At 43.3% G+C, this 23,081-nt stretch overlaps 2 protein-coding genes across 6 annotated transcripts; one reads left to right on the forward strand and one right to left on the reverse strand.

The window, feature by feature from the left end:
- The first annotated feature begins 3,587 nt into the window (after window positions 1–3,587).
- si:dkey-13a21.4 (uncharacterized protein LOC494576 homolog) lies at window positions 3,588–8,402 on the forward strand. 3 transcript variants are annotated; one of them, XR_009678214.1, is made up of 6 exons: window positions 3,588–3,686; window positions 4,327–4,453; window positions 4,896–5,114; window positions 6,152–6,277; window positions 6,396–6,584; window positions 8,081–8,146. XR_009678214.1 is itself a non-coding variant. In XM_061070700.1 (5 exons), the coding sequence occupies exons 1-5, from the start codon at window positions 3,631–3,633 to the stop codon at window positions 8,288–8,290; spliced, it is 738 nt and encodes a 245-aa protein (XP_060926683.1). In that variant the 5' UTR covers window positions 3,588–3,630; the 3' UTR covers window positions 8,291–8,402. The 3 variants fall into 3 exon arrangements, 2 of the variants coding, with proteins under 2 accessions (XP_060926683.1, XP_060926684.1); XM_061070700.1 differs by lacking the exon at window positions 6,396–6,584 and having other exon boundaries at window positions 8,081–8,402; XM_061070701.1 differs by lacking the exon at window positions 8,081–8,146 and having other exon boundaries at window positions 6,396–6,667.
- hcfc1a (host cell factor C1a) lies at window positions 6,342–20,599 on the reverse strand. 3 transcript variants are annotated; one of them, XM_061070699.1, is made up of 28 exons: window positions 20,473–20,599; window positions 19,116–19,316; window positions 18,405–18,553; window positions 17,191–17,351; window positions 16,889–17,097; window positions 16,516–16,600; window positions 16,285–16,391; window positions 16,003–16,182; window positions 15,663–15,905; window positions 15,390–15,538; window positions 15,100–15,282; window positions 14,788–15,009; window positions 14,274–14,378; window positions 13,945–14,161; window positions 13,292–13,428; window positions 13,028–13,175; window positions 12,668–12,888; window positions 11,671–12,496; window positions 11,307–11,485; window positions 11,071–11,205; window positions 10,758–10,962; window positions 10,221–10,496; window positions 10,028–10,134; window positions 9,800–9,934; window positions 9,522–9,707; window positions 9,092–9,389; window positions 8,944–9,007; window positions 6,342–8,834 (listed from the first exon to the last, which is right to left on the reverse strand). In XM_061070699.1, the coding sequence occupies exons 2-28, from the start codon at window positions 19,309–19,311 to the stop codon at window positions 8,795–8,797; spliced, it is 5,163 nt and encodes a 1,720-aa protein (XP_060926682.1). In that variant the 5' UTR covers window positions 19,312–19,316; window positions 20,473–20,599; the 3' UTR covers window positions 6,342–8,794. The 3 variants fall into 3 exon arrangements, with proteins under 3 accessions (XP_060926682.1, XP_060926681.1, XP_060926680.1); XM_061070698.1 differs by having other exon boundaries at window positions 11,307–11,488; XM_061070697.1 differs by having other exon boundaries at window positions 11,307–11,488; window positions 15,360–15,538.
- Between the last annotated feature and the right edge of the window lie 2,482 nt (window positions 20,600–23,081).

Genomic DNA, 23,081 nt, shown 5'->3' on the forward strand with positions numbered 1-23,081 from the left:
CAGGCGGAAACAGTTGGGACGAATCAAGGCCCTTTTTTTATTGGCAACACTTTTTTGCCGTTAAATTGAAATGGTATCCCAAAGAGGTGTTGACGGGGGCCTATAAACTGCATCAGTTAGGCCAGATGCAAATCGAGTGCCCTGTTTATCTATACCTGTCCCTCTGTCTACAGTCGGTATAAAATTCCTGTTTTCTGCCAACAGAAACAAACTGTTTAATGCTGTATGCAGTTAAGGTCAGAAAGGTCACAGACAGGTCAGACAACTCCACTGAATATTTAACAAGACGGGTTTCAGGAAATTATATTTTGCATTTTCCCCTTAATAAGACAGACAGGATGTTAAGAGGTGACACAAGAAAGCGATCGGTAAATTACACCTGCGCAGGATGTAGCCTGCCTGTGACCAAGTGCATGCTGGGTATGTTCCAGCTTGCCATGACAGGATGAGGGAAAATATATGTCACCCAGCAGAGTGCACACCTCCACCAAGGCCCAACATGCCCCTTCTGAAACCTCAATTAAATTTACTTGATCTTTAATTTTTTTTTTTTGGGGGTGGGGGGGTCTGCTCCAAATTGTAAACACTCGTAAATATCAGATATCCCCTGAACATGTCTTTATTTTCTCTGCACCAGGATTTATTGAGTTCTTCCTTGGGCCATGTCTCACCCCTCCACCGGGTTTCATGGAAATTGGTGGAATATTTTGAAAGCAGTGAAGCTAATTTGCTTATTACGCACAAGGGTTTATCCCGTTTTCTCTCAGTTGTATGCATCTGTCTCCATGCACAGTTTTGCAGTGGAGACAAAAATATTAAAAGTGAAAAAGCATGATGCTGATGTGCACATGCCGTGCAGCAATGTGAGTGAAACTAATATTATGAGTGGTGGAGTGATATGAGTTCTCTGTGGCAGTGCGGACAGCTGGGCAGGGATGTGGCTGCTGCCGCTCTGCTCTGCTCTGATAAGAGACTATCAAGATGAAAGAAAGAAGTCAGGAATTGCAGGCCCCGCCGTTCGCTGTCATGCAGCAGCACAAACGTACACACAGATCCAGAGGACATTGCAGCACATCCGTGGTCGTGCCATATTCACTCACATAAGCCAATGGACGCACATGCATTGACAGACACACACACAACATGCCTGTTCCGTTGACAGTATCTCGACAGAAGCAGTTTGATCTGACACGGGAGTGTGTTGTTGGACAGTTGGGAGGTTGTGTGGGACAGACAGTATTGTGTGTCACCAGTGGACTTTGGGGACAATTTTCTGGTTCCCAAGAAACAGGATTCTCGGTAGGCGTTGGTCTTATCTCTGCTACGCAGAGCTACAGGACATACCCAGGAGGGCTCTCTCTCTCTTTCTCACACACATACATACAAGCCCACACACACGCATACACACACACACACACACACACACACACACACACACAAACACACACACACACACACACGCACACGCACACGCACACACACACACACACACACACACACACACACACACACACACACACACACAAACACACACACACACACACACACACGCACACGCACACGCACACGCACACACACACACACACACACACACACACACACACACACACACACACACGTCTCTCTATAGTTGTGAGGACACTCATTATTGACATAATGCATTCCTCTGCCCCTAACCATCCAAACTAAATGCCAAACCCTTGACCTTGACCTTAACCTGACCCTAACCTAAACAAAATTATAACCTTAACCCTAAAACCAAGTCGTAACCCTCAAACAGCGGTGGGGGGCACTCAAAACAGGTCAATCTGAGGAGGGCTGTTTTAAATGGTATTTTGACCAAAATATGTTACAGACATTTAATTAAGACCCCAAGGAACCATATCAACTTGTGGTAAAATGGGCATAATATGTCTCTATGTTTATGTTTAATATGTTTAACTATAGTTAAACTAAAGATTTTTTCATAAATCTGATTGAATTTGTGCTCATCAAAAGTTAAGAGTGATAAAGGGCTGAATTAACTTAAAATAGTTATTAAATTTTAAATAATGATTTCATTATTTTCCTGGCACAAAAGGGTGAATGAATAACAACAAAAACAAAATAAACAAATATCGGTATCGGCTATCGGCTAGATTGTTGTTTTAAACATCGGTATCGGTATCGGCCAAGAATTTCCATGGTGCATCCCTACTTAAAATGGTATAAGCACAGCACACACACACACACACACACACACTGCTCCCCCCATTCTTCTTAAGTTCCCCCATTATCATCAGCAGTTACTTACATTTTTAGTCACCAAATTTGTTTTATATATAAATAATCTCAGGATACTGTGTGATATCTCTCAGTCTATATAAGACATAAGACTGCTGTATGTGTTTTGGTGTGTTTGATATTTTAAGTGTAATGTTATACAATGTTACTGAATTCAAATATCAAACATTTTAATATTTAAATATCAGCAGACATATGGTAGATAACACCACCTGCCAGCTCCATCAGAGAGTGGAGGAAAGGTGAATCGCCTGAGGCCTATACTGCCCTCTAGTGGTAACTTTGAAAAGAGTGTTTACATCTAATTTCCAACAGATTATTATAATCAGAATCAGAAATACTTTATTGATCACAGAGGGAAATTGTGTCTGCAACCGAAGTTCCATGCAAGAGTAGAAATATAAGCTTATAAAGAGTTAAAAGAATATATAACATTTAATAAAAAATAAATTACATATGAAATATATACAATAAATGCATTCTGTACATTGAGTATTTAGTGCAAGCATGGATATGTGCAGATATTGCTTTATCGTAATGAGTCCTGTCTGTTGACTCAGAGTGTCTGATACTCAGAGGGAGGAGTTGTATAGTTGGATGACACAGGCAGGAATTACTTCCTGTGGCACTCTGTGGTGACATTTATTATTATATTAAATTAGAATGACCTTTTTGATTCCAAAACCTACTAATGTGCAGTGACATACAAACATAATCAAGAAAAAGTAACAAATTATAAATGCAGAAATAAATTTTACACGAATACAATAATAATAAAACTAACATAGTTTTAGCACACAAGTCTTGGATTAATCTAATTTGCTTTTCCAGATTTGAATATGGAACCACTTTTAGGTCCAGTCAGTGTTTTAGTGGTGAGGGGGAAAGAGTCCAGATTTATCACGTGATGCCTTCACTTTGGGTGTTTTGAGAACCATGGGCTATCACAGACTGGGCTTTCTTTCTTTCTTTCTTTCTTTCTTTCTTTCTTTCTTTCTTTCTTTCTTTCTTTCTTTCTTTCTTTCTTTCTTTCTTTCTTTCTTTCTTTCTTTCTTTCTTTCTTTCTTTCTTTTTTAGTAACACTCGTTTCTCTCCATAACAATTGAAGTTGATGATTATAAAACATATTTCAAAATAATACTTGTTTTTTAAATGTTCGTTTAAGGAAAGCAAATAGGTGGTGGTGGATTTATGACCGCTCTAGTTTTTAACATGGGCCCTAATTAAAAAGAACTTGGACTCAAAGCCTATGCTCAAAGCGTACGTCAAACAATCGAAAGTGAAAATCCCGAGCAGCACTTGAAGGACTCGCCAGCAGCTGGAGCTCCGGAGGAAACGACCGTGAACATGAGCGAAGGGAAAGCGGGTGTATCTGTGAAAGTGGTCCTCATAGGAAACTCTGGGTAAAGACTCTCAGCTTGTGTCTCAGCATATCACTTCATGAAATTAATTGTTTGCTTTATCGCTTCATCGAGCTAACTTTCAGTTTCTGAGACTGTAGAGATTTATGCTGACAGGAGTTTTAATCCACATGGATCATCTATGGGAACGGGTTATAATCTGTGTTTAAAGGTGTGGAGCAGGAAGAAGAAGAGTTTATGTTGGAGGAGATAGATTTGAGTGTGCTGCACCTTTACCTGCTGTGTGTGCGTGTGTGTTTGTGTGCGTGTGTGTGTGTGTGTGTGTTTGTGTACGTGTGGTCCAGGTACTCATGTTGTGTGGAACTAAATTTGAAATCAAATCCCAATAACATAAATCTTTAAATTGAGGACATGTTTTAAAGTTTGGTTAAGATCAAGGTTAGTAGTTACAATTTGGTTAAATTTAGCTTAAGTTTCCTGAAAATCAAGCCTATGTAATGTCATGGAAACTTGACTGTGTGTGTGTGTGTGTGTGTGTGTGTGTGTGTGTGTGTGTGTGTGCGTGTGCGTGTGCGTGTGCGTGTGCGTGTGTGTGTGCGTGTGTGTGTGTGTGTGTGTGTGTGTGTGTGTGTGTGTGTGTGTGTGTGTGTGCGTGCGTGCGTGCGTGTGTGTGTTTACTCAGGGTGGGTAAATCCTCCTTCATGAACAGATATGTGAATCACCGCTTCACCAACATGTACCGGGCCACAATAGGAACGGACTTCCTCTCTAAGACGGTGAACCTAGATGGAGCCACAGTCACTCTGCAGGTAACTCTACTGTCTGACCTCATGTTCAGGAGCAGGACACTGATGCATGTTCATTTCTCTGTATCATGTGGAGAGTTTCAACTTTGACATCCTGCATTGCTACTAAAAGCCATCAGGGTCCATCCCTCTCCTCCCCTCTCTGTTGAACCGATGCAGCCACAGACTCGTCCAGCCACATCCCTCACAGTGCTTGGGGGGGCTCCTTTGTGCCATCAGCCATCAGACTAATCAACGCCACAGCACCCACAGTCTAAAATCCACTATCCAAGAAAGACTGCTGCATACAATGTATATTGTATATTGTGTATTACATTTCCCATTGTGCGTTTTCTCCATTGTGCTGCTTTGACAATTGGGAATTTCCTGTACAGAGGATTATTAAAGGTACATCTCATCTCATCTCATCTTATCTTATCTTATCTTCTCCCTCTCCCTGTTCCAGCTGTGGGACACAGCTGGAACAGAGAGGTTCCAGTCTCTGGGTACACCTCTGTACAGAGGAGCTCACTGCTGCATGCTGGTCTTCGATGTCACGTCCAAAGCCAGTTTCTCTGCCCTGGAGCTTTGGAGGAAAGAGTTTCTGTTCCAGGCCGAGCCCCAGGACCCAGCTGACTTCCCTTTTATCGTTATTGGCAACAAGAGTGACCTGGGTGACCGGGAGGTCAGTCACATCAGTTGATAAGTAACACTCCGTCAAGGAGGTTATGTTTTCCTACCTGTCCATTCATTTCTATGTTGTATGTCACAAACTATCTTTAAAATCAACAATAAAACTTGGGGTAAGGATGCTATGTATATCAGGAAAGAAACCATACCATTTTAATGTCGATCCGGATCAGGGGGCAATGCAGATTTTAAAACAAATTTAACTCTTCATTTTTACAACATTTTCACTATTTTCCAGACAATAATCCATGGTTCTTGGTGAAAAAACACAGGTACATTTAGGGAGCTGACACTATGAATGTGTGAAGTGAATTTAAAGGGGACTGTTTGGGCATTGGTGAATGTTTGTGCTCTATTGAGAACAATTCAACAAACACTTGACACACAAGTTTGATGCATTTCAGGAAAAAGCCTATAAAACACCCTTTAGTTAATGTGTTTCTTCACTAATATCCAGAATGATGAGAGTATACTATATTTATAATATGAAATATAAAAATATAAAAACTAAAATGGAACTCCTTAGAGTGCACTCAAGGCCAAACAATCCTTGGTATGATTGTCTGGTTCTCACTGCAGAAATATAAAAGGAAAAAAGAAATGGTGATCTGACTTACGCACTGTAGATGAATAAAAACACGACAGGACTCTTAATATTTAAAAAAAAATAATTATATTGTGTGTTCGCTGGTGTTTAGATGGATCAATCTACAACTATTTCTAATAATTGATGAATAACATCTACGTTTTTAGAGCAATAATTTGTAAACATTCTGTGGTTGCAGAGGATTTGATGCATTTCGGTTTCATATCTTTGTAAACTGGTGAAGTTGAACAAGACAACTGATTTACCTATTTAACATATTTAAAAACATGCTTTAAAAAGCTTTTGGGTGCAGAGTCGAAGTCTTTACTTTCCAGAGTAGAGCTCACCGACCTGTTGTTTTTGTCTATATTGTATGTATGATTTGTGATGTCAGATTCTGTTGTCATATTTCATGGTGTGCCAGTTCTCATTGTCTCCTCCTGCAGGTGTCTTGCAGGACGGCTAAGCAGTGGTGTGAGGAAATCGGAGCAGACTTCTTTGAAGGCAGTGCCAAAGAAGATGTGGGCGTAGAGAAGCCGTTTTTGAAAGCGGCTCAGAGCGGACTACAACAGGTGATTTACTTTCATTTATTGTTTTCTGTTTTGTATTTGAGAGAAGAAAGACATCAAACCTCCCTCTCTGTTTAACATGTTTATTTTTTGATGATAAAAGATACATTACTCCCTACAGTACAAAAAACACACATTGGAAAATACAGGACATTTCCAGATAACCTGCAAACAGCCGACAGAAACTCGCAACACCTGTGAGTGCTGAGAGCAGCACTCGTCCCCGCGTGGGAGGGAAAGTTCAGAGAGACCTCGGCACTGCTGATGATGACCTATCTAACGAGGGTGCAAAAATAGTGACCCAGCAAAGGTACTGTGGAAGGAAAGGACACAATTGTATACCACATGGAGAGAGGGAACAAACTCATTAAATGTTTTTTCTTTTTTTGAGAACCTTCAGCTTATGGTCTAACTTAAGGCATCACTACTAAAATACACTGCTTTTGCATGCATGTCTAGTTTTGTTCAACAGACACACGGACACGCACAAAATCATGAATGCATATGAAGAGAAAAGTTTTGTCTCTAGAAAGAAAAATCAGGGAGAAAACCACAAACGGAAGCCGAGGCGCGAGCCGGAGAAAAGGCGGCAAGCGGAAAACCTCGGCTCTGATCATCCTCTCTGGCCGTTACCATCAACAACTGAATTCACCCTTTAAAAAGTAGATTTACACTCATGTCCGCTCAGAAACCTCCTCCCTGTACAAGTTCGTACTGCAATGAACCGAGCAGTGATTCAGACTCCTACAGTGAATCATCTTGACAGAAGCAAATTAGAACAATCAGGGAGACTATATATATTTATATATATATATATTTGTTTCTTTTATAAGTAAAGACACAAAAGGCAATCAAGAGATGACCAACATGTAAAAACAGTTTGTTACAGGTAATTATATAAAAGGCCAAGATGTTTTTTTTTCTTTGTTTTATTCTTGCTCTATGAACGAACTAATTTACAAGTGAGTACACTCCGACTGTGTAAGCTTTCTTCCCAAGACATACGGGTTTACACATCAGTTAGCTTGCACACCATCTGTAGTCTGAAATACAGAGCCAGGGAAGGAAAAAAATTAAAATTTATTAAATGGATTCACATACATCAATAGGATAGGGAAAATAGGTCTACTAATATAATTTGCCATTCTAAAAATTAAAGAAGAGGTGAGACACCACATTCATGAGCATAAAAAGCGTAGGACAACTGATTTGGGGGATTCAGGGGGAAAGGTATGCAAACATCTGGTGTTCTTCTGTCCACCTACCTACCCCCCCGGCAGAAATTCCATGTTTGGCAAACAGAGCAACACAAGCAATGAGTAGTAAACAAAAGTAAAAACTCTCCTCTCCCTGGGTCCACTTCAAAGTTCCCTTCAGTCCTGTAACCTCTTCGGTTCTACTTGGAACAAATACAAAAGTCTTTCTCTCTTTCGCCTCAATCTGTTAACAACAGGAACATACGACCAACTGAATGAAGATGTTTTTTTTCTTTAAAAATATAGTGGCAACCTCAACACAGCCACCAATCTTCCCACAAACACAAACTATGGGGATGGACAACAGTTAAAAAAAGTGATGCTTTTAAAAATGCACACAACATACACATACACACAGGAGAAAAAAAGCTTAAAAAATACAAAAATAAACTACACAAGATCTGCGTCATTGCTTGCTAATTTTTTGGGAAGATTTTTGCAAGTTTTTTTTCTGTGTGTGCTGCAAGTCTCAATTCTAGCAAAGTCTGTCATGTCGTTCATTCTCCACAAATCTCTTCCTCTGTTGTTCTTTTCTTTGTCCACTTCAAAGTGTCGGCCACCAGTCCTCATATCGGGGGAAAAAAAGCGCAGTGATGACAATACCAGGAGACTGGAGTCCAGTACGATGATTATACAGACTTGGCTCTTGATGATGCAAATTTGTTTGGAGCAAAAAAGAAAGGAAAAAATGATGTCCTCTGTCATCGAGGACAAGTGCTTTATTTGTTTCCATACCGATTTCTCCTCTCATCTAATCTAATGCCTCCAAAGCCTTTTTTCCAACACTGTACACCATTTCATGTAGTCTCTCTCTACATCCCGCCAGGATTCACAAACAAAGACAAAAAAATAAAAAGGTAACATTGCGCTCAGGCTGACTCCCAGTTTGTGAAATATGTAAATGCTTCTCTATACTGCTCAACTACTGAAACAAGCCAAAAATAGATGTTAAAGGATGGAAGAGGATGTGGCTGAAAAAAAGATAATGTGCTCTAAGTTTTTGTTGCTCTAAAAATAGTACGACCAACAGAACGAGGAGGAAGGAGGGTTTTTATCTACAGAAAACATCTCAGATTGACTTTCATCTCGGCTTCATACGGTTGTTCTGCCTCCACTGCTGTCTTGGTCTGAGACTTGAGGGTGGAAGATGAGATTAGGAGATGAGGAGGATGAGGAGGTGGAGGAAGGGTGAAGGTCAGTCTTCCTGATAAAAAGACAGCGAGTGGAAAAAGGACAAAAGACTGGGAGGGGTCTCTGGGCAACCTCACTGGTCCGTCCTTGCTTTCTTTGGACCAGTAGCCTTACTGTGAAGCACACATAAATCCAGAGTAAGCATTGCATGTTTTTCCTTCATCAGTGTCACGTCAAGGTGGAGCCTGTATGCACAGTATGAAATGTCAACACTGTACTTACGTATCAGGAGAGGTGCCTGGTCTTTTGGGGGCCGGTTTTGCTGAGGCAGCATCCTTGCCAGATTCTAGGAAGCACCACATTTGTTAAAAATCTGTCCCTTTGTTAAATATTCACATTCGAGTGTTAGCTTTTGATATGCCGTGCTCACCTTGCAGCCATCGGACTTGCGTGGCAGGACCATAGCCCTTCTCGTTGCGGGCGGCGATGCGGAAGATGATGGCAGGCTTGGTGGTGTAGTCGATGTGGGCGTTGGAGAGGCTGGACGACTGCACCAAGCACGACGGGTTGGGTCCACAGTACACACGCATGAAGGCTAGCTGGGCTGGGGTGGAGGCCTTGGCTTCCGCTGTCTGGTTGCTCTGGATGGCAAGGTACACGGAGTATTCGATGATCTTCCCTGATGTCACAGAGGGGGGCTCCCAGGTCAGGTGGGCACCATCTGGGCTCTGAGGAGGAAAAGTGAATAGATACTAATCAGTCCCTGAAAGCACGGCTTGTGAGATTATCCCGTGTTATAGTAGACTCCCAACAAAAACAAGACAACAGGGGGGGGGAGATATGTATCACTGGAGTGTTACCTTGCTGATTTTGATGGCGCATGGGGCGCCTGGGAAGCCTGGTAAGCAAGTCTTGAAAGCTGAAATCTCTGAGAATGATCCGCGACCGCAAGCGTTGATTCCAGCAACACGGAACTTATAAGCTGTTCCAGGCTGCAACTCCATTTTCTTCATCTGGCTGTAGTCTGGCATGACTCCAGAGTCATCCTTGCAAACAGAAAAAGTAGGATATTAGATGTGCACTGGGAAACTTTACATGCAGTTATCTGACCACGAAGGAAGCCTCCTGTGATACTTACATCTCCATGAGAATCATCCGCTGGCACATAGAAGTGGGTGACAACCATATTCGTCACTTTTACGATTCCAACATCAAACCACTGATTCTCTTTCTTTACAATTGGTTTCACTGGGGTAGGCTGAGGAGCTTGCTTCTGTATAGAACAAAAAAAGAAAAGGCTCATTCATTTAAAAAATATATAAAAATGTCTGTGTGGACCAAGTTCAATAATTGTACAAGGACTCACCTCTCCCTCTATGCCATTGGCGACTTCTGCTAGAGCAGCTGCTGCTTGCAGCTTGGCGGGACTTGCCACCGACACAGAGGGTGCAAAGGTGCTTGATGGAGCAAGTGCTGTAGAGAGAAAGGCGGAATACAAAAAAAGTCAGCCTATTGTACTAAGCAAAATCCAAACTACAAAAACAAACAAGAAGTCTTACTCTCAGCAGTAGTACGTGGCAGCAGAGATGCTACAGCACTGGTGACTGCGGCAGCCAGCTCGTTGTGTCCGTTGCTCTCGACGGAGGGGTCGTTGAGGCTGTCGGCCGGGGCGAGTCCCTCCGTGGGTAAGCTGGCATCAACGCTGGCCTGCTGGGCTGCAGCCTGAGCCTCCTGCAGCTGCTGCTGCTGCTGCACCAGCGCTGCCAGCCCCTGCTGGGTCAGCATGATGGGGATGGTCGTGGGCTGCTGGCTCTCTCCAGCCGAATCACCGTCATCTGGAGACATGGAGAATATTTAGGGATTCATTCATTCCACAGCCGTGGCGTCTTTATGAGAAACAAGATCTTTGTTGAATTTGCAGAGCTTGTTCTCCTGAGGACCATCCAGTTGTTAGCTACAAGTAAAAAAGAAAACTGCACTCCCTGTCTTTTTTCCGATTGACTATGTCCAGACTTTGTCCCTTGAGGCCACTCTTTAAAAATTACAATTGAGTTAGCAGAAAAAGACTTGCTGTACAAGCTTATGGTTAAACTTACTCATTACAGCTTGCTGAGCTGCCTGGAGGACAGCCTGGATAGCGAGGGCCTGGGCTTCTTCAGTGGCTGCTGCCTGAGCAGCGGCCTCTGCTGCTGCGGTCACAGCCAGCTCCTCGTCCGACAGCCCTGTCACCATTAGTGTAGTTCCCTGACCCTCGGACATCAGCTCTGAGGGCAGATTCAGATCTGTCGCCGCTGCTTCTCCCTGATAGATCACAGAAGTTCCATCAAATGATTGAAAAAGGCACTCATAATTTGGAATTTCATAATGTGGAGCCAACACTGGCTTTGTGTGACATGGTACTGTATTTACTTCTGCTTGTGTCTCCATAGCAGTAGCTCCCTCCTCTGCTGTCGCAGCTTCTGCTGATACTGCCTCATTAGTTTGCATCGGTTCCTCTGTAGAGCTGGCGGCAGTACTCACACCCTCTGTGATTGATGAAATTGACTGGAAAGAAAATATATATATTTTTTAATTACATTACATCATCAGATGCACACATGCAGCACTGAGCTATGGTAAGGGTTAGTAGTATTCACTATTCTTACCGGTACAGAGGGCCCTGGGGCTGGTGTAGACTGAGTGACAGTAGTGATGGCCCTGCCCTGGGCGGTGGTGGTGGTGGTGGTGGCGGGGGCAGCAGCAGCGGCGGCTGTGCCTGTTGCTGCAGTAGTAGAGGCTACTTCCGTGCTGCTGGTACCTTCAGCTCCTTCCTCTGTCTGCTGGGCTGCTGGTAGGATACAAATACATAATTAAACTGTGATCCTCATTAACGCCTTTCAATTTCCTGAAAATAAGGCAAGTTTTTACCATTGGCAAGTCAGCATTTGTGAAACTACTTTTGCTGTGTGTGTGTTAGTAGAAGATTAAGAACATAGAAAACTTTTGAATAACATCAGCAATAATTCAAACCTGTGCCTTCGCCTGTCTCCATGCTGCAGGTCGCAGTGGTGGCTGTGTTGGTGGTCCCGGTCTCGTGAGTTTCACATGGTGGGTTGGAGCACACCCTCTGGACCGTCCCTGTTGCTGTGTTGGTCTGGTCGCCTCCCATACTGGAGGTTGCTGTAGACGGGGTGTTGGTGGTCCCTGTCTCATGGGTTTCGCAGGGTGGGTTGGAGCACGCCCTCTGCACGGTGCCTGTCTGGCCTGCGTTCATGCTAGACGATGCCTGAGTGGCTGTGTTGGTGGTTCCTGTCACGTGGGTTTCACAGGGTGGATTGGAGCACACCTGCTGGGACCCACCCATGTTAGCGGATGCTGTGGTAGCTGTGTTAGTTGTCCCAGTTTCGTGGGTCTCGCACGGTGGGTTGGAGCACATACGGGGCGTGGACATGTTTGACGATGCAGTCGTGGCTGTGTTGGTGGTTCCCGTTTCATGGGTCTCACATGGTGGGTTAGAACAGACCTGCTTGCCTCCCATCGTAGCAGAAGCGGTGGTGGCTGTGTTGGTGGTTCCGGTTTCATGGGTCTCACAAGGTGGGTTGGAGCAGACCTGTCCAGCACCCATTGTGGCCGAGGAGGTGGTGGCTGTGTTTGTGGTCCCTGTCTCGTGGGTTTCACAGGGTGGGTTGGAGCAGACCAGGGTGACGGTCCCAGATCCCTCTCCAGCTGCTCCAGCCTCAGTGGAACTGGGCTGCTCGGAGGTTGGTGAAGCCAGGATGGAAACCGGTAGATCCTGCACTGGTTGAGCTTCTACTCCACTCGGAGTTGTGATTAAAGTCACCTGTGTTGGCTGGTTCTGAGAAGAGGACAGCAATTTCAGTCGAGTTGTAGTGTCACACATAAATAAATACTTGGATTGAACTTTGCTTTTAGGTTGTATAAATTCTTATGTTGCAAACTGATGCCACGAACTTCCAGATGATAAGAAATGCTACATTGAGCCAGATGACAAGATAACGGGGCCTACCTGCACTGTGATGGTAGAAGAGGCCAGAGTGGTGGCAGAGGTCAGGCTGGTCTGAGCAGCTGACACAGTTATGGCAGCTGGGCTGATGACCTGGCTGGACAGGGTCGAGATGGTTCCTAGCGTGGTGATGGGGGTGACTAGAGAGGCTTTGGAGCTGTCCACCGTGCCTCCTGCCAGGCTGCTGGAAACGGTGCCAGTGACTGTTCCAAGAGTGGTGACACCTACAAGGAAGAGAAGTGGCCTTAATGAATATAGGTATATAGGTATATAAGAAAAACAGGGAGGGAGAGAAAAAAAGATCCACAAAAAACAGAATATTTGATGAGGTTTTTAAGCACTTATAAACATGACTATTCTTACCAGTAGTCCCCTTCACAACCAGAGTTGTGACAGTGGGCTTCACACCAGACACCGTCACAGGTGTAACAAGTCGAACACCACCCATTGAGCTCATGGGCACCGTACGCAAAATGGTTCCTGGTTGTCCGGGGGCCCCCTTCAAAACCACCTTTAGATAGAAAATTCAGAGTTTGTTTTCTCAGTTGCTTCATTAATGGGCAGAACAAGTCCTTTACCACAAAGATGACATCTACAAAACTTAGCTCACATATGGCGTCAGTTTACCTGTGTCATTCCCTGCTGGCCGGCTGCAGTACCAAGTTTGGGCATGGCAGTGATGATTTTACCGGGAGTTCCAGAGGTCATCACCTTCGTGGTCAGAATTGTGATAGGCGATTTCATGCCTCCACTGCTTGACACGCCTGTGTGGACAATAGAACGACTGATATAAATTTTTATCTGATTATGTCTTGATCAGTTTTTTTCGGTTTAATATTAATTGGTTAGAAGCACTTGGTTACCTGATATGAAAAGATAAGTACAAATGAAGTTTAAAATTAACTCCCTAAAGCCATTTTCAGACATGACCTGCAGATTAAGTCCAGAGAATTGGGTACAGACTTTACTTTTCACACATGCACAATGGCAGAGGCAGGAAGTAAGTTAGCAGCGTATGACTTACTGCTCGGCTCTCAAATATCAATGTGCTTAAAATATAAATAACAAGATTAAAAGACTCCTTTTATCGTATCATATCTTCTCCACATGCCTGGAAATCAACTTGATAATTAAAGCAGAAAATATTTTCTCTCAAATATTCATCTTGTTGAAGAGTTGTTACTACTCAAACTTTTATAAACATCACTTAATTTATTACAGTAATAATGTGCAGGTTGAGGTTTGTAGTTGTATCACGGTAAATGAGAGTGTGTTTGGACCTGTGGCTCCGGACTGGCCCATGATGGCTGACATGGGGATAGTCTTAATGATGGTGGTGCCCTGCTTAGTGGTGGCGGGAGAGACGCCGCTAATGTTGAGGATAGTGGGCTTGTTTCCTGTTCCTCCAGCCTGGGAAGTGGTGATGATGGTTGTGGGCTTGCCGTCAGCAGAGGTCACAAGCTTCAGGATGGTGCCTGCTGGAAGGGGACCCTTTGACTGTGGAGAGAGGCACACATCATCAAAACTGTCTGGAGCAAGTCATCTGGCGCCTGTCTCAGGAGTTTAATGCCAGCTCCTGTTTTTTTGTGCACTCATGCAGATAGCTGACCTGTATGAGCTGTGCGAGAGGGTTAGTTGAAGCATGGCCAGTGACAGCTGAAGTCTGAACTGGCTTGGTTTGTACCACAGACATCATCTTGCCAAGGTTGGAGATCTGCCGACATAGGAGAGAGACTCAAGTTCATGAGTCACCAGAAAACACCAGACAGTACAGGGAGTTCAGTGGGTAGGTGGACCACTAAACTGGTGGCTCTAAGATTCATTCCAGTTCTTATTGATCGGCGGTCATGCAGATCATTAACATCATGCTCCCTGTTTTCTTTGAGTTCTACAACAGTCACTGCAGGGCAACCTTTACTTACTCCCTACTGGTTCTAACTCAGTGCATGTTGTCACTGTCTTGTGACATGACATAAGAAAACAAAACACCCCCACACAAACACAAAGACTGTGTGAAAAGGGATTTACAGAACCCATGATTTACAGCATGCGTGTGAAAGCACCAAGTGTTCTCAGAGTGATGTTTCAGTATTACATTGTGCTTAAGAGTCTTGTTTTCTTACCAGAGTGCCACCGCTGCCCATGCTGAGGGGACTCTTGACCAGGGTGATGGTCTTAGTGACTCCTCCCACAACAGTGGTTACCACCTGAGCCTGCTGGGCTACTGTGACTGCACCGGACTTGTGCACAGTGATGATGGGTCGGGTGGTGGTGGGAGAGGATGCAGTTCCTGTGCCCACCTGAGCTGCAGCAGTCTTCAGCATCCGGGTGGCCGGGTTACTGACCTACAAAGCACAACATTGATTTAAAAATTGATCCGTGAAGGTCAGAATGCACACAGTGTTAGAAGAGAGAATGATAAGTGAGCTCTGTACCATGAGGGGAGAGGCCATTTTCATTGTGGTTGTGCCAGGGGAAACGGCTACCGTTTTGAGAATGGTGGCACCCGCAGGAACATTGAGTAGGGTGCCTGCAGAGGAGGGAGGGATCTTCTGTGTTGCTGCGGCTGCTGCAGCTAAAGCTGCCATGCCACTCATCTGAGGACTACTGCCAATTGGCTGGAAAAAGAAAAATTACACAGCCATTGAAGACAATTGATTATTTGAATAAATAACTCACAATAGCGTTTACTCACAACCAGATGCGTTGAAAATTGTTTGCGTACCGATCCTTGGGTGGTCTGGGCTGGCACTACCATTCGGACACCCGGAGGAAGAGATGTCAAAGTGATAGGGGATTTCCCAGGCTGGCTGGGGCGGACTGTGACAACAGATGTGCCGGTTGCAGATTGCTGGGCTGCAACTTTCAAAATAGCTGTAAAATAAGGAAATCAATGGTGAGACTTGTGCACAGTTTTTGCAGTTGTTTAACTTCCTGATTTTGTGTCAAGAATGAACAGGGAAGAATCAGAAACAAAATGAATCAGTAGAAGTGATACCTGTCTGTGGCAGGTTCTGAGCAGAGGGTGCTGCTACAGCCAGGGCAGGGCTCCTTGGAGAGTTCAGAGGCTGAGAAGGGTTTGCGCTCATGGCAGGTGAGGCTGCAGCTGGAGTTGCTGGGATGTCATACTTCTGTAGCTGCAATAAGTAGGTGTCCGCAGTGGAGACTGCACCCCAGCTAACCTCCAGCGAGTTTGTGTTGGCACGGACTAACTGCACCCTGGCAGGGGCATGTGGCCGCTCTGAGGAGGGCAAAGATTTAACAACAATATTGTTAGACAATCTGAGCCACTGAAATGATTCTGAATGGAAAAATCTATAATGATGCAGCACACATACCTGTTTCCAGGTACCAGAGGTCTTTACAGCAGACTTGGTTGTTCCAAGCTTTACGATACCCATCACGGCCACTCCAAACATAAAGTCTGGAATTGATGGCCACAGCACAATGGCCAGCGCGGGCTCTGGGGATATTGTCTTCAAGAGTATCCATCAACACTGTCTCCCAACACATGGAGTCTGGAAACAAACATATGATACAGAATTAACATCAGTGAAGGCCATTTACTCATTTGTTATTAAAAGTTAATTCTGAGATCATTAATATGGAGTTAGACAAACCAAGATTTAGGCAGGCTAGAGTGTTTGTGCACTTCCACTCTTTCTCATGTGTGGCCACTTTGACATCATCCATCACCAGAGGAACCCATCCTCCAAAAACATACATCCTGCAGAAGGAATTGGGAAAAGGTAGATATTTTGGTACAGAGCACAGCCTGTTCTAAAGGGAATTCAAACATGATTAAAAGCAGCCATTAATATGTTGCTGGCAACGTGAAGCAGCTGTCTCACTTGTTTGTGATGGTGGTGGCAGAGTGAAGACTTCTGGGAAGTGGCGCTGTGCCGTTTACTGATGGTTTGTTCCATGTCAGGGTATCTGGGGACAATGACACAAAGTTGGATGTTAGACAACTGCACCAATTCATTCTTTAATCCAAGAAAATAAATTAAAGCATTACAGTTCAGGCAATTTCACACATATTATTGCACACATTAACCTTGTATTACCTCATGAAAGTGTGGGATTGGCAGGGTGATGATGGTTAATTGCATTTGGGATGACTGGGTGTAAATAACAACATCCTCTCTATGGGCTGCCAGAGGGGCATTTATTTATTTATCAATTTTTGTGCTGCTATTTTCAAATCTCATCTTAGTGACCTACCAATATCGAGTGTCCACAGATCTCCAAGACGACATCCACTCATCCCTCCATAGATTATGAGGCGAGATTTCCTGCTCGTCTTTTCTGTGTAAACCACAGCAGTGTGGCTCTCACGGGGAGGAGGCAAAACTCCGTAGGTGATTGGAATATCCCATCCAACCACACTGGAACCAGCACGAAGCTCCAGTGTGTACAGATCGTTTAGGTATCTGAGCATGAAAAACACAGATATGTCACACTCAGGCTCTTGGTGTAAGTACAGTTTAATCTCAACGAGTCAAACAACAAATATCTTGGTATACCTGGGAATGTTGTTTTTAGGATCCTCGCTGTCATTGGCCAATCCACCAAACAGGTAGCACTTGTTGCCAACCAGTGAAAAACTGTGGCCAAGACGAGGACAAGGAGGGGGCCCATTCTTCGGGTTTTTTGCTTTCAATTTCTTCCATTCCCATCTGCTGGCCTGTGTCAGCATGGTCAAAATAACATATCAGTTCATTAGGGGTTAGCAGAAAGTGTAAAAACAAGTCCCAAGTTGACCTCATTTCTCATTCTGTCAATCTGAATATAATGAAACAACTTTTCCTGTGTTTAATTTGAGTCGCAGACTTTAAACAAAAACACTAGTTCATTCAATTATTTCCCAGTGCCATCTGGACTCCAAAGGACACAACAAGACAGGGCCAATATATATGTATATGTATGTACAGTATTTGTAACTTCAAATGCATTTACAGGACACAGCTTTTACAAGTAGGTCAAATACATCACACCTGTCACATATAATTAGGGAACAGAAAGTGAAAGTACCTGTTGTGTATTTACTGTTTAGTCAGCAGTATATTACTTCAGACAACAATGTAATTCTAATAAAATATAAGTGAGCCCCTCAGGAAGAATCATATGCCTCAAAAACATATTTTTTCCCTGACCCCTTAAAATAAATGACTTAAATCTGCCATTAAATGTAGTTCTATGGAGTACACTGTCAGAATGAACAGAATACTATTATGCAACACAACCCTCTACACTTCACAAATCAGGATTGAAAGTTTCCTTCAACCACTGTGTCCGTGAACTTACTGTCTGAAGCTAAACCCCACCTGAGTGCACGCACATTAACATGTACAGTTCTGAAACTTATGAGATGAAACAATGCATTTGTATAATAATGTTTTCCATTTTCCTTTAATTGTGTTTCTACATCAGCAATCTCTGATATGAAGGGACACGCTTATATGTAAACATGCAAACAGATAACGTTCAGTTGGCTTTGATCCCACAGGGAGCACAGGCCCCTGCTCCATACGAGCAATGTTTGTGTTGTAAACATGTCCAACTACACATTTGCTTGCATGTAATACACAACAGCTACCGAAAGTAAAACTAACATATATAAATATAGGCTGAACAATATTAAAGCTTGTAGGCCCATCTTATAAATTTGATTCAGGAACATGTAATTTTCTTGATGTGGATATCAAAATAGAGATATTTTCTTAAACAGACAGATTACCTGTAGTTCATAGAGGTCGTTGCTGTACTTTCCATACTCCACCATTCCACCAAACACCAGCAATCGTGTGCCATCACAGACAAAACCATACGCAGCACAACCAGGGGGGATATCACCACGGACTGCTGGGATAAACCACTGGTTTGTTGCTAAAAAATTAAAAACATAATAAGGACATGAAGTTAGTACTGGAGGTGCAATGAAAGCAGGTCATTCATATGGTGAAAGAAGTCTGTTGAGATGTAAACAAGGCTGCAAATTCCTGGCTGGTACAACCTGTAAACAACAGTCTTATTAAAATGGAACATACATAACAAGCTGTATTTGAGGATTGGATACACGGACCAGATTTGGGGAATTTGCATGTTCTTATTGGTTTGTGTGCAGGAAATTGGGGCAGAAGATTTGTTTAAACCAACCAGAACCATCCATTTTATTTTAGCCCGCCTTTTTTACATGTAGTACGCGCCCTTCTCCAGCAGAGGGGGACAAATTGAGTCCGGTCGGATCCGCTTGGCCTACTGAGGCCTGTACAGTCAAGTTCTGCACATCACTGATGGATCTTTAAAAACTGAATTACACTGTCCCCGGGTGAAGACTCCAGTTCTATACACGATGTATATCATTTCACATTAATGTACAGGCTAATGGAAACAAAGGGCTTAGATAAGAAAACAATAGTTATAGTTATACACAGAAAGTTACACTTACCGGTGTTGTATACATGCAATTCATCCACGATCCCTTCGTTCCCACCACCAAAGACAACCATCAGCTCCTTTATAGCCACGGCTCTGTGTCCATGCCTGGGCCGGGGAACTGGACCGGACCATCCGAGGACCCGCTTCCACCGCGGCTGCAGAACCGACACCGTGGTCCCAGACACCGCGGAGCCAGGGGCAGACATGACTTCTGTCACAGGGAACAATAAAGCAGCATTGGTCTCGACTCTTTATGTAACGTTGTTGTTCCCAGGCTAATGGTCGAAGCCGCTGAACAGTAGCATCTGGTGTATCGCTGTGGGCAACTTCGGAAACAGTTAGTGCATAGCACAGCTAACACAGCTAGCTCCGGTAAACCGAGCACATCCCGGCACTGATATAACAATAAGCGGGGGAGCTTTCAAGCATTTACTCATATGTGTCTGTAAATATTGCTCTGGTGCTGCAGCTGTGCTGAGAGGGCCATGGAATCTCCCCCACAACACAAGTTATGCCTTAGTTGTTTCTGCCCATTGAATTCAATCCATGGAAGCAGCCATCTTGCAGCCAAACAAACCCCCGCTAACACCGCTACCAGTCTGAAAAATGGCGGAAGCCATCGAAAAAGAAAAATGCAACATAGCTAGCTAGCCACACCGGCAAATAAATACGCTACAGTAGAAACACATTTAACAAGTAAGCTGCGGGCACACGAAGTCGAACAAAGCACAGCTGCAATACACACTTAATCCACAGCTAAATCCGCTAGCGAGCGTCGGCTATTTTCATGCCGCTGTGGGAGTCGCCATATTGTAGCTAGCAAGCTTAGCATGTTCTGTTTCCACTTTGGCGCGGTTAATAACATCGGAAAATGCTCAAAACTCCCTCTAATCGCTATGGGTATTATGAAAACCACATATCAGAATCCACATCCAACAACTCACAGAGGAAAACAATGATGAATACAATCGCGGTGGTCAAACGGATTCAAATGTTAGCTGGGGTCCGTTAGCACTAGCGGCTAGCTGCTCAGCCGAATTTGCCCAAGCTAGCAGCGTTAGCTTTGCGGCTCGCATCTGTCAAAGCGTCCCCAGATTTCACAATTAAATGCAAAGTACTTTCACGCTGATTTGATATGCATTCATCACCTGGTACAGACGTAGTTACAACAACACTGTTGGGGTGCAGCTAGACTGAGTTAAAGCGCATAAACAGAGTGTTATTATGTTTCATGCCGTCTCTGGAAGCAGCCATCTTTCGACAATCGGCCTACTTCTACAGCTCCCACAAGAAAAATGGCCGGGCGGCTTGCCACAACAAAACATAACAAACCGAAAAAGCCGAGCGCATTTCCACCCCCCACTCACCTACTTCGATGCAGTAAATGCAAAAGCACGGGTATGTGGTCTTCTCTTGCGGTAATAATCCAAATTCATTCGATTTGTGAAGAAGTATTTCCTCTCATGCCTGCCTGGAAGCTGCCATCTTCTTGACAACCAGAGGCGGAGGAAAATGGCAGAGCACTGGCGTCACCCAAAGTAAACATGGCGCCTGAGCCCCGCTCTCTGACCATTTCTCACCCTAACGCATTCTAAGCTTGTGTTATTCGGCATCGTGACCCGGCGCAGGATGCTCCGTGTGGCGAGGCGCTTCAATCTGCACTCGGAATCATTATAAAGTCAAGATATCGCCAGTTTCATCATTTATAACAAGTTGCGTTATAGCTTCGGACTTATTGTCCCTTAGTAAAGATGGCGACATCCGGGCAGGGACCCCGTTTATTTTTATTTTGTAGGAGATGCTGATTTTATTCGGCTGTAATCGTTTTAATATCATCCCATGCATGCACGATAATAGTGTTCAAGCATTAATTTACAGATTTAGCGCTCACACATATTAAAGTTACCACGCCCACACCCACCATGATGGCGCCCTCCACTGTCAACAGCACTGCGTTACTACCATCAACAATAAAGTCCTCTGTGTGTGTGTGTGTGTGTGTGTGTGTGTGTGTGTGTGTGTGTGTGTGTGTGTGTGTGTGTGTGTGTGTGTGTGTGTGTGTGTGTGTGTGTGTGTGTGTGTGTGTGTGTGTGTGTGTGTGTGTGTGTGTGTGTGTGTGTGTGTGTGTGTGTGTGTGTGTGTGTGTGTGTGTGTGTGTGTGTGTGTGTGTGTGTGTGTGTGTGTGTGTGTGTGCTCAGCCACACTTCTCTGTGTGTTATTGTAATGAATATACAGGAAGTTAAGGAGAGATTTTATGAAACCTTCTAACTAAAGAACATCTTGTAGTTTCATATTTTTGTGCATGCATTGTATTCCTGCAGCTATTATTTTTCTATCTCCAGATAATACAATACAATGGATTTTGAAAACAGGTATGAGGCTTAACGTATAACCTAATTTAACTACAGGAAAGTTAAGAACATTATCACAATATGGAAAATATTCGTTAAATTGTATTATTTTCCCGAACAATACATATACAATATATAGCTATTCCACCTGGGAATTTGTGTCAATATTTGGGTGCATGAGGATCTGATATCCAGAGGATTTTGTACCACTGACAGAAACCAGATGTAAATAAAGTTACTACTAATACCAACATTGTCTCTGATGCTAGTGTATTGTAACCATAGACTGTATATAAAAACACCTTATGCTACTCCTATACTGCTGTTATAGAATTATTCTCTTGGATTAAAAGGTGTAGGGTGGATCCATTCAAGTAATTTAATTGAATCAATACAGAGATCATGGGTTGGTTTTTAAAGGCTTGCATATGCATTACATTTCATTTAGCTGACGCTTTTATCCAAAGCGACTTACAATAAGTGCATTCAACCCCGAGGGTACAAACCCAGAACAACAAGGATCAAGAAAGTACAATTTCTTCAAAAATAAAGCAAAACTACAAAGTGCTATAAGTAAGTGCCATTTAAGTGCTACTAAATTGTTAGTTTCAAAATTTTATTCAAGGTATAGTTGGAAGAGGTATGTTTTTAGTTTGCAATATTCTTTAGAGTTTTTACAGTATGGATGTCTGTTTTAAATTTTTTTTTTTTACTGGAATCATGAAATGTTGATATTTGTACGTGTTATTCAGAGTAACTTTACTTGAAATCGAACTTTTAGGAGGGCAAAAAAAGACTTTTTGTGTTTGTTATTGAAAAATATATTGGTACTCATTTGTTTGGCCAATGTTTTATATGAGCCACATAATTAAAGCAGATACAATGACGGTGTATACAGTGCAACATAATCTAGATCTGGAAAACGCTTACTTTAGTTTGGAAAAGGAAGTTGTGCTTTGTTGCAATTCCTTGTTAGTCCATAGGGTGACAGCCTTGCGTTGTTTTGAATATAATTTCTCTGCAACTCACATGGAGCAAGTTCTGAACAAATACAACAAAGGGCAGGTGGTTATGGTTGAGTCATGTATATATGTCACTAAGGATCTAGGGTGCAATTTATAGAGTAAAGGAATCACAGTCGAACTTGAAGTCCCTGCACTCCCACACAGGTGTGGTACGTGAGACCACTTCATGCACCAGTAAGATAACTGTGGAATTTAACCTACTTTTATTTGTGCAATAAAGCTGACGAAAAATTAAACTTGATTGATGTTAATTTGTGGTTGAATAGTATAGTAATATTGTTGTAAAAGACTAACCACTTCTCCTCGATCTCACCACTGTGGTCAGAGAATCATACAGCACTTTCACATAGATAGGATGTATAATTATGTGTGGTTTTTTTGATGTGGGTCAAGAGAAATGTTGCTTCTGCAACGGCATAGTAAGAGTACTACTACTACTACTACTACTACTACTACTACTACTACTACTACTACTACTACTACTACTACTTTAAGTCAAGGTCAAAGTCAACGTGAACTTTATTGTCATTTGGACCATACAACAAGAAGCACAGAAGAAACCAAATTGCCTTTTTCCTTCTCCATGTGCAGATATAAAGG

The sequence above is a fragment of the Limanda limanda genome, chromosome 4 (assembly GCF_963576545.1).
Source record: "Limanda limanda chromosome 4, fLimLim1.1, whole genome shotgun sequence".
In the NCBI taxonomy this organism is placed as follows: Eukaryota; Metazoa; Chordata; class Actinopteri; order Pleuronectiformes; family Pleuronectidae; genus Limanda; species Limanda limanda.

Coding starts and splice junctions, on each gene's coding strand:
- hcfc1a (XM_061070697.1), bottom strand. CDS start 19,311: ATGTCTGCCCCTGGCTCCGCGGTGTCTGGGACCACGGTGTCGGTTCTG. Junction 15,283..15,359: donor AATTTTCAACGCATCTGGTT/GTGAGTAAACGC, acceptor TTCTTTTTCCAG/CCAATTGGCAGTAGTCCTCA. Junction 9,390..9,521: donor GCGCCATCAAAATCAGCAAG/GTAACACTCCAG, acceptor TTTCCTCCTCAG/AGCCCAGATGGTGCCCACCT.
- si:dkey-13a21.4 (XM_061070700.1), top strand. CDS start 3,631: ATGAGCGAAGGGAAAGCGGGTGTATCTGTGAAAGTGGTCCTCATAGGA. Junction 3,687..4,326: donor GTCCTCATAGGAAACTCTGG/GTAAAGACTCTC, acceptor GTGTTTACTCAG/GGTGGGTAAATCCTCCTTCA. Junction 5,115..6,151: donor GTGACCTGGGTGACCGGGAG/GTCAGTCACATC, acceptor CTCCTCCTGCAG/GTGTCTTGCAGGACGGCTAA.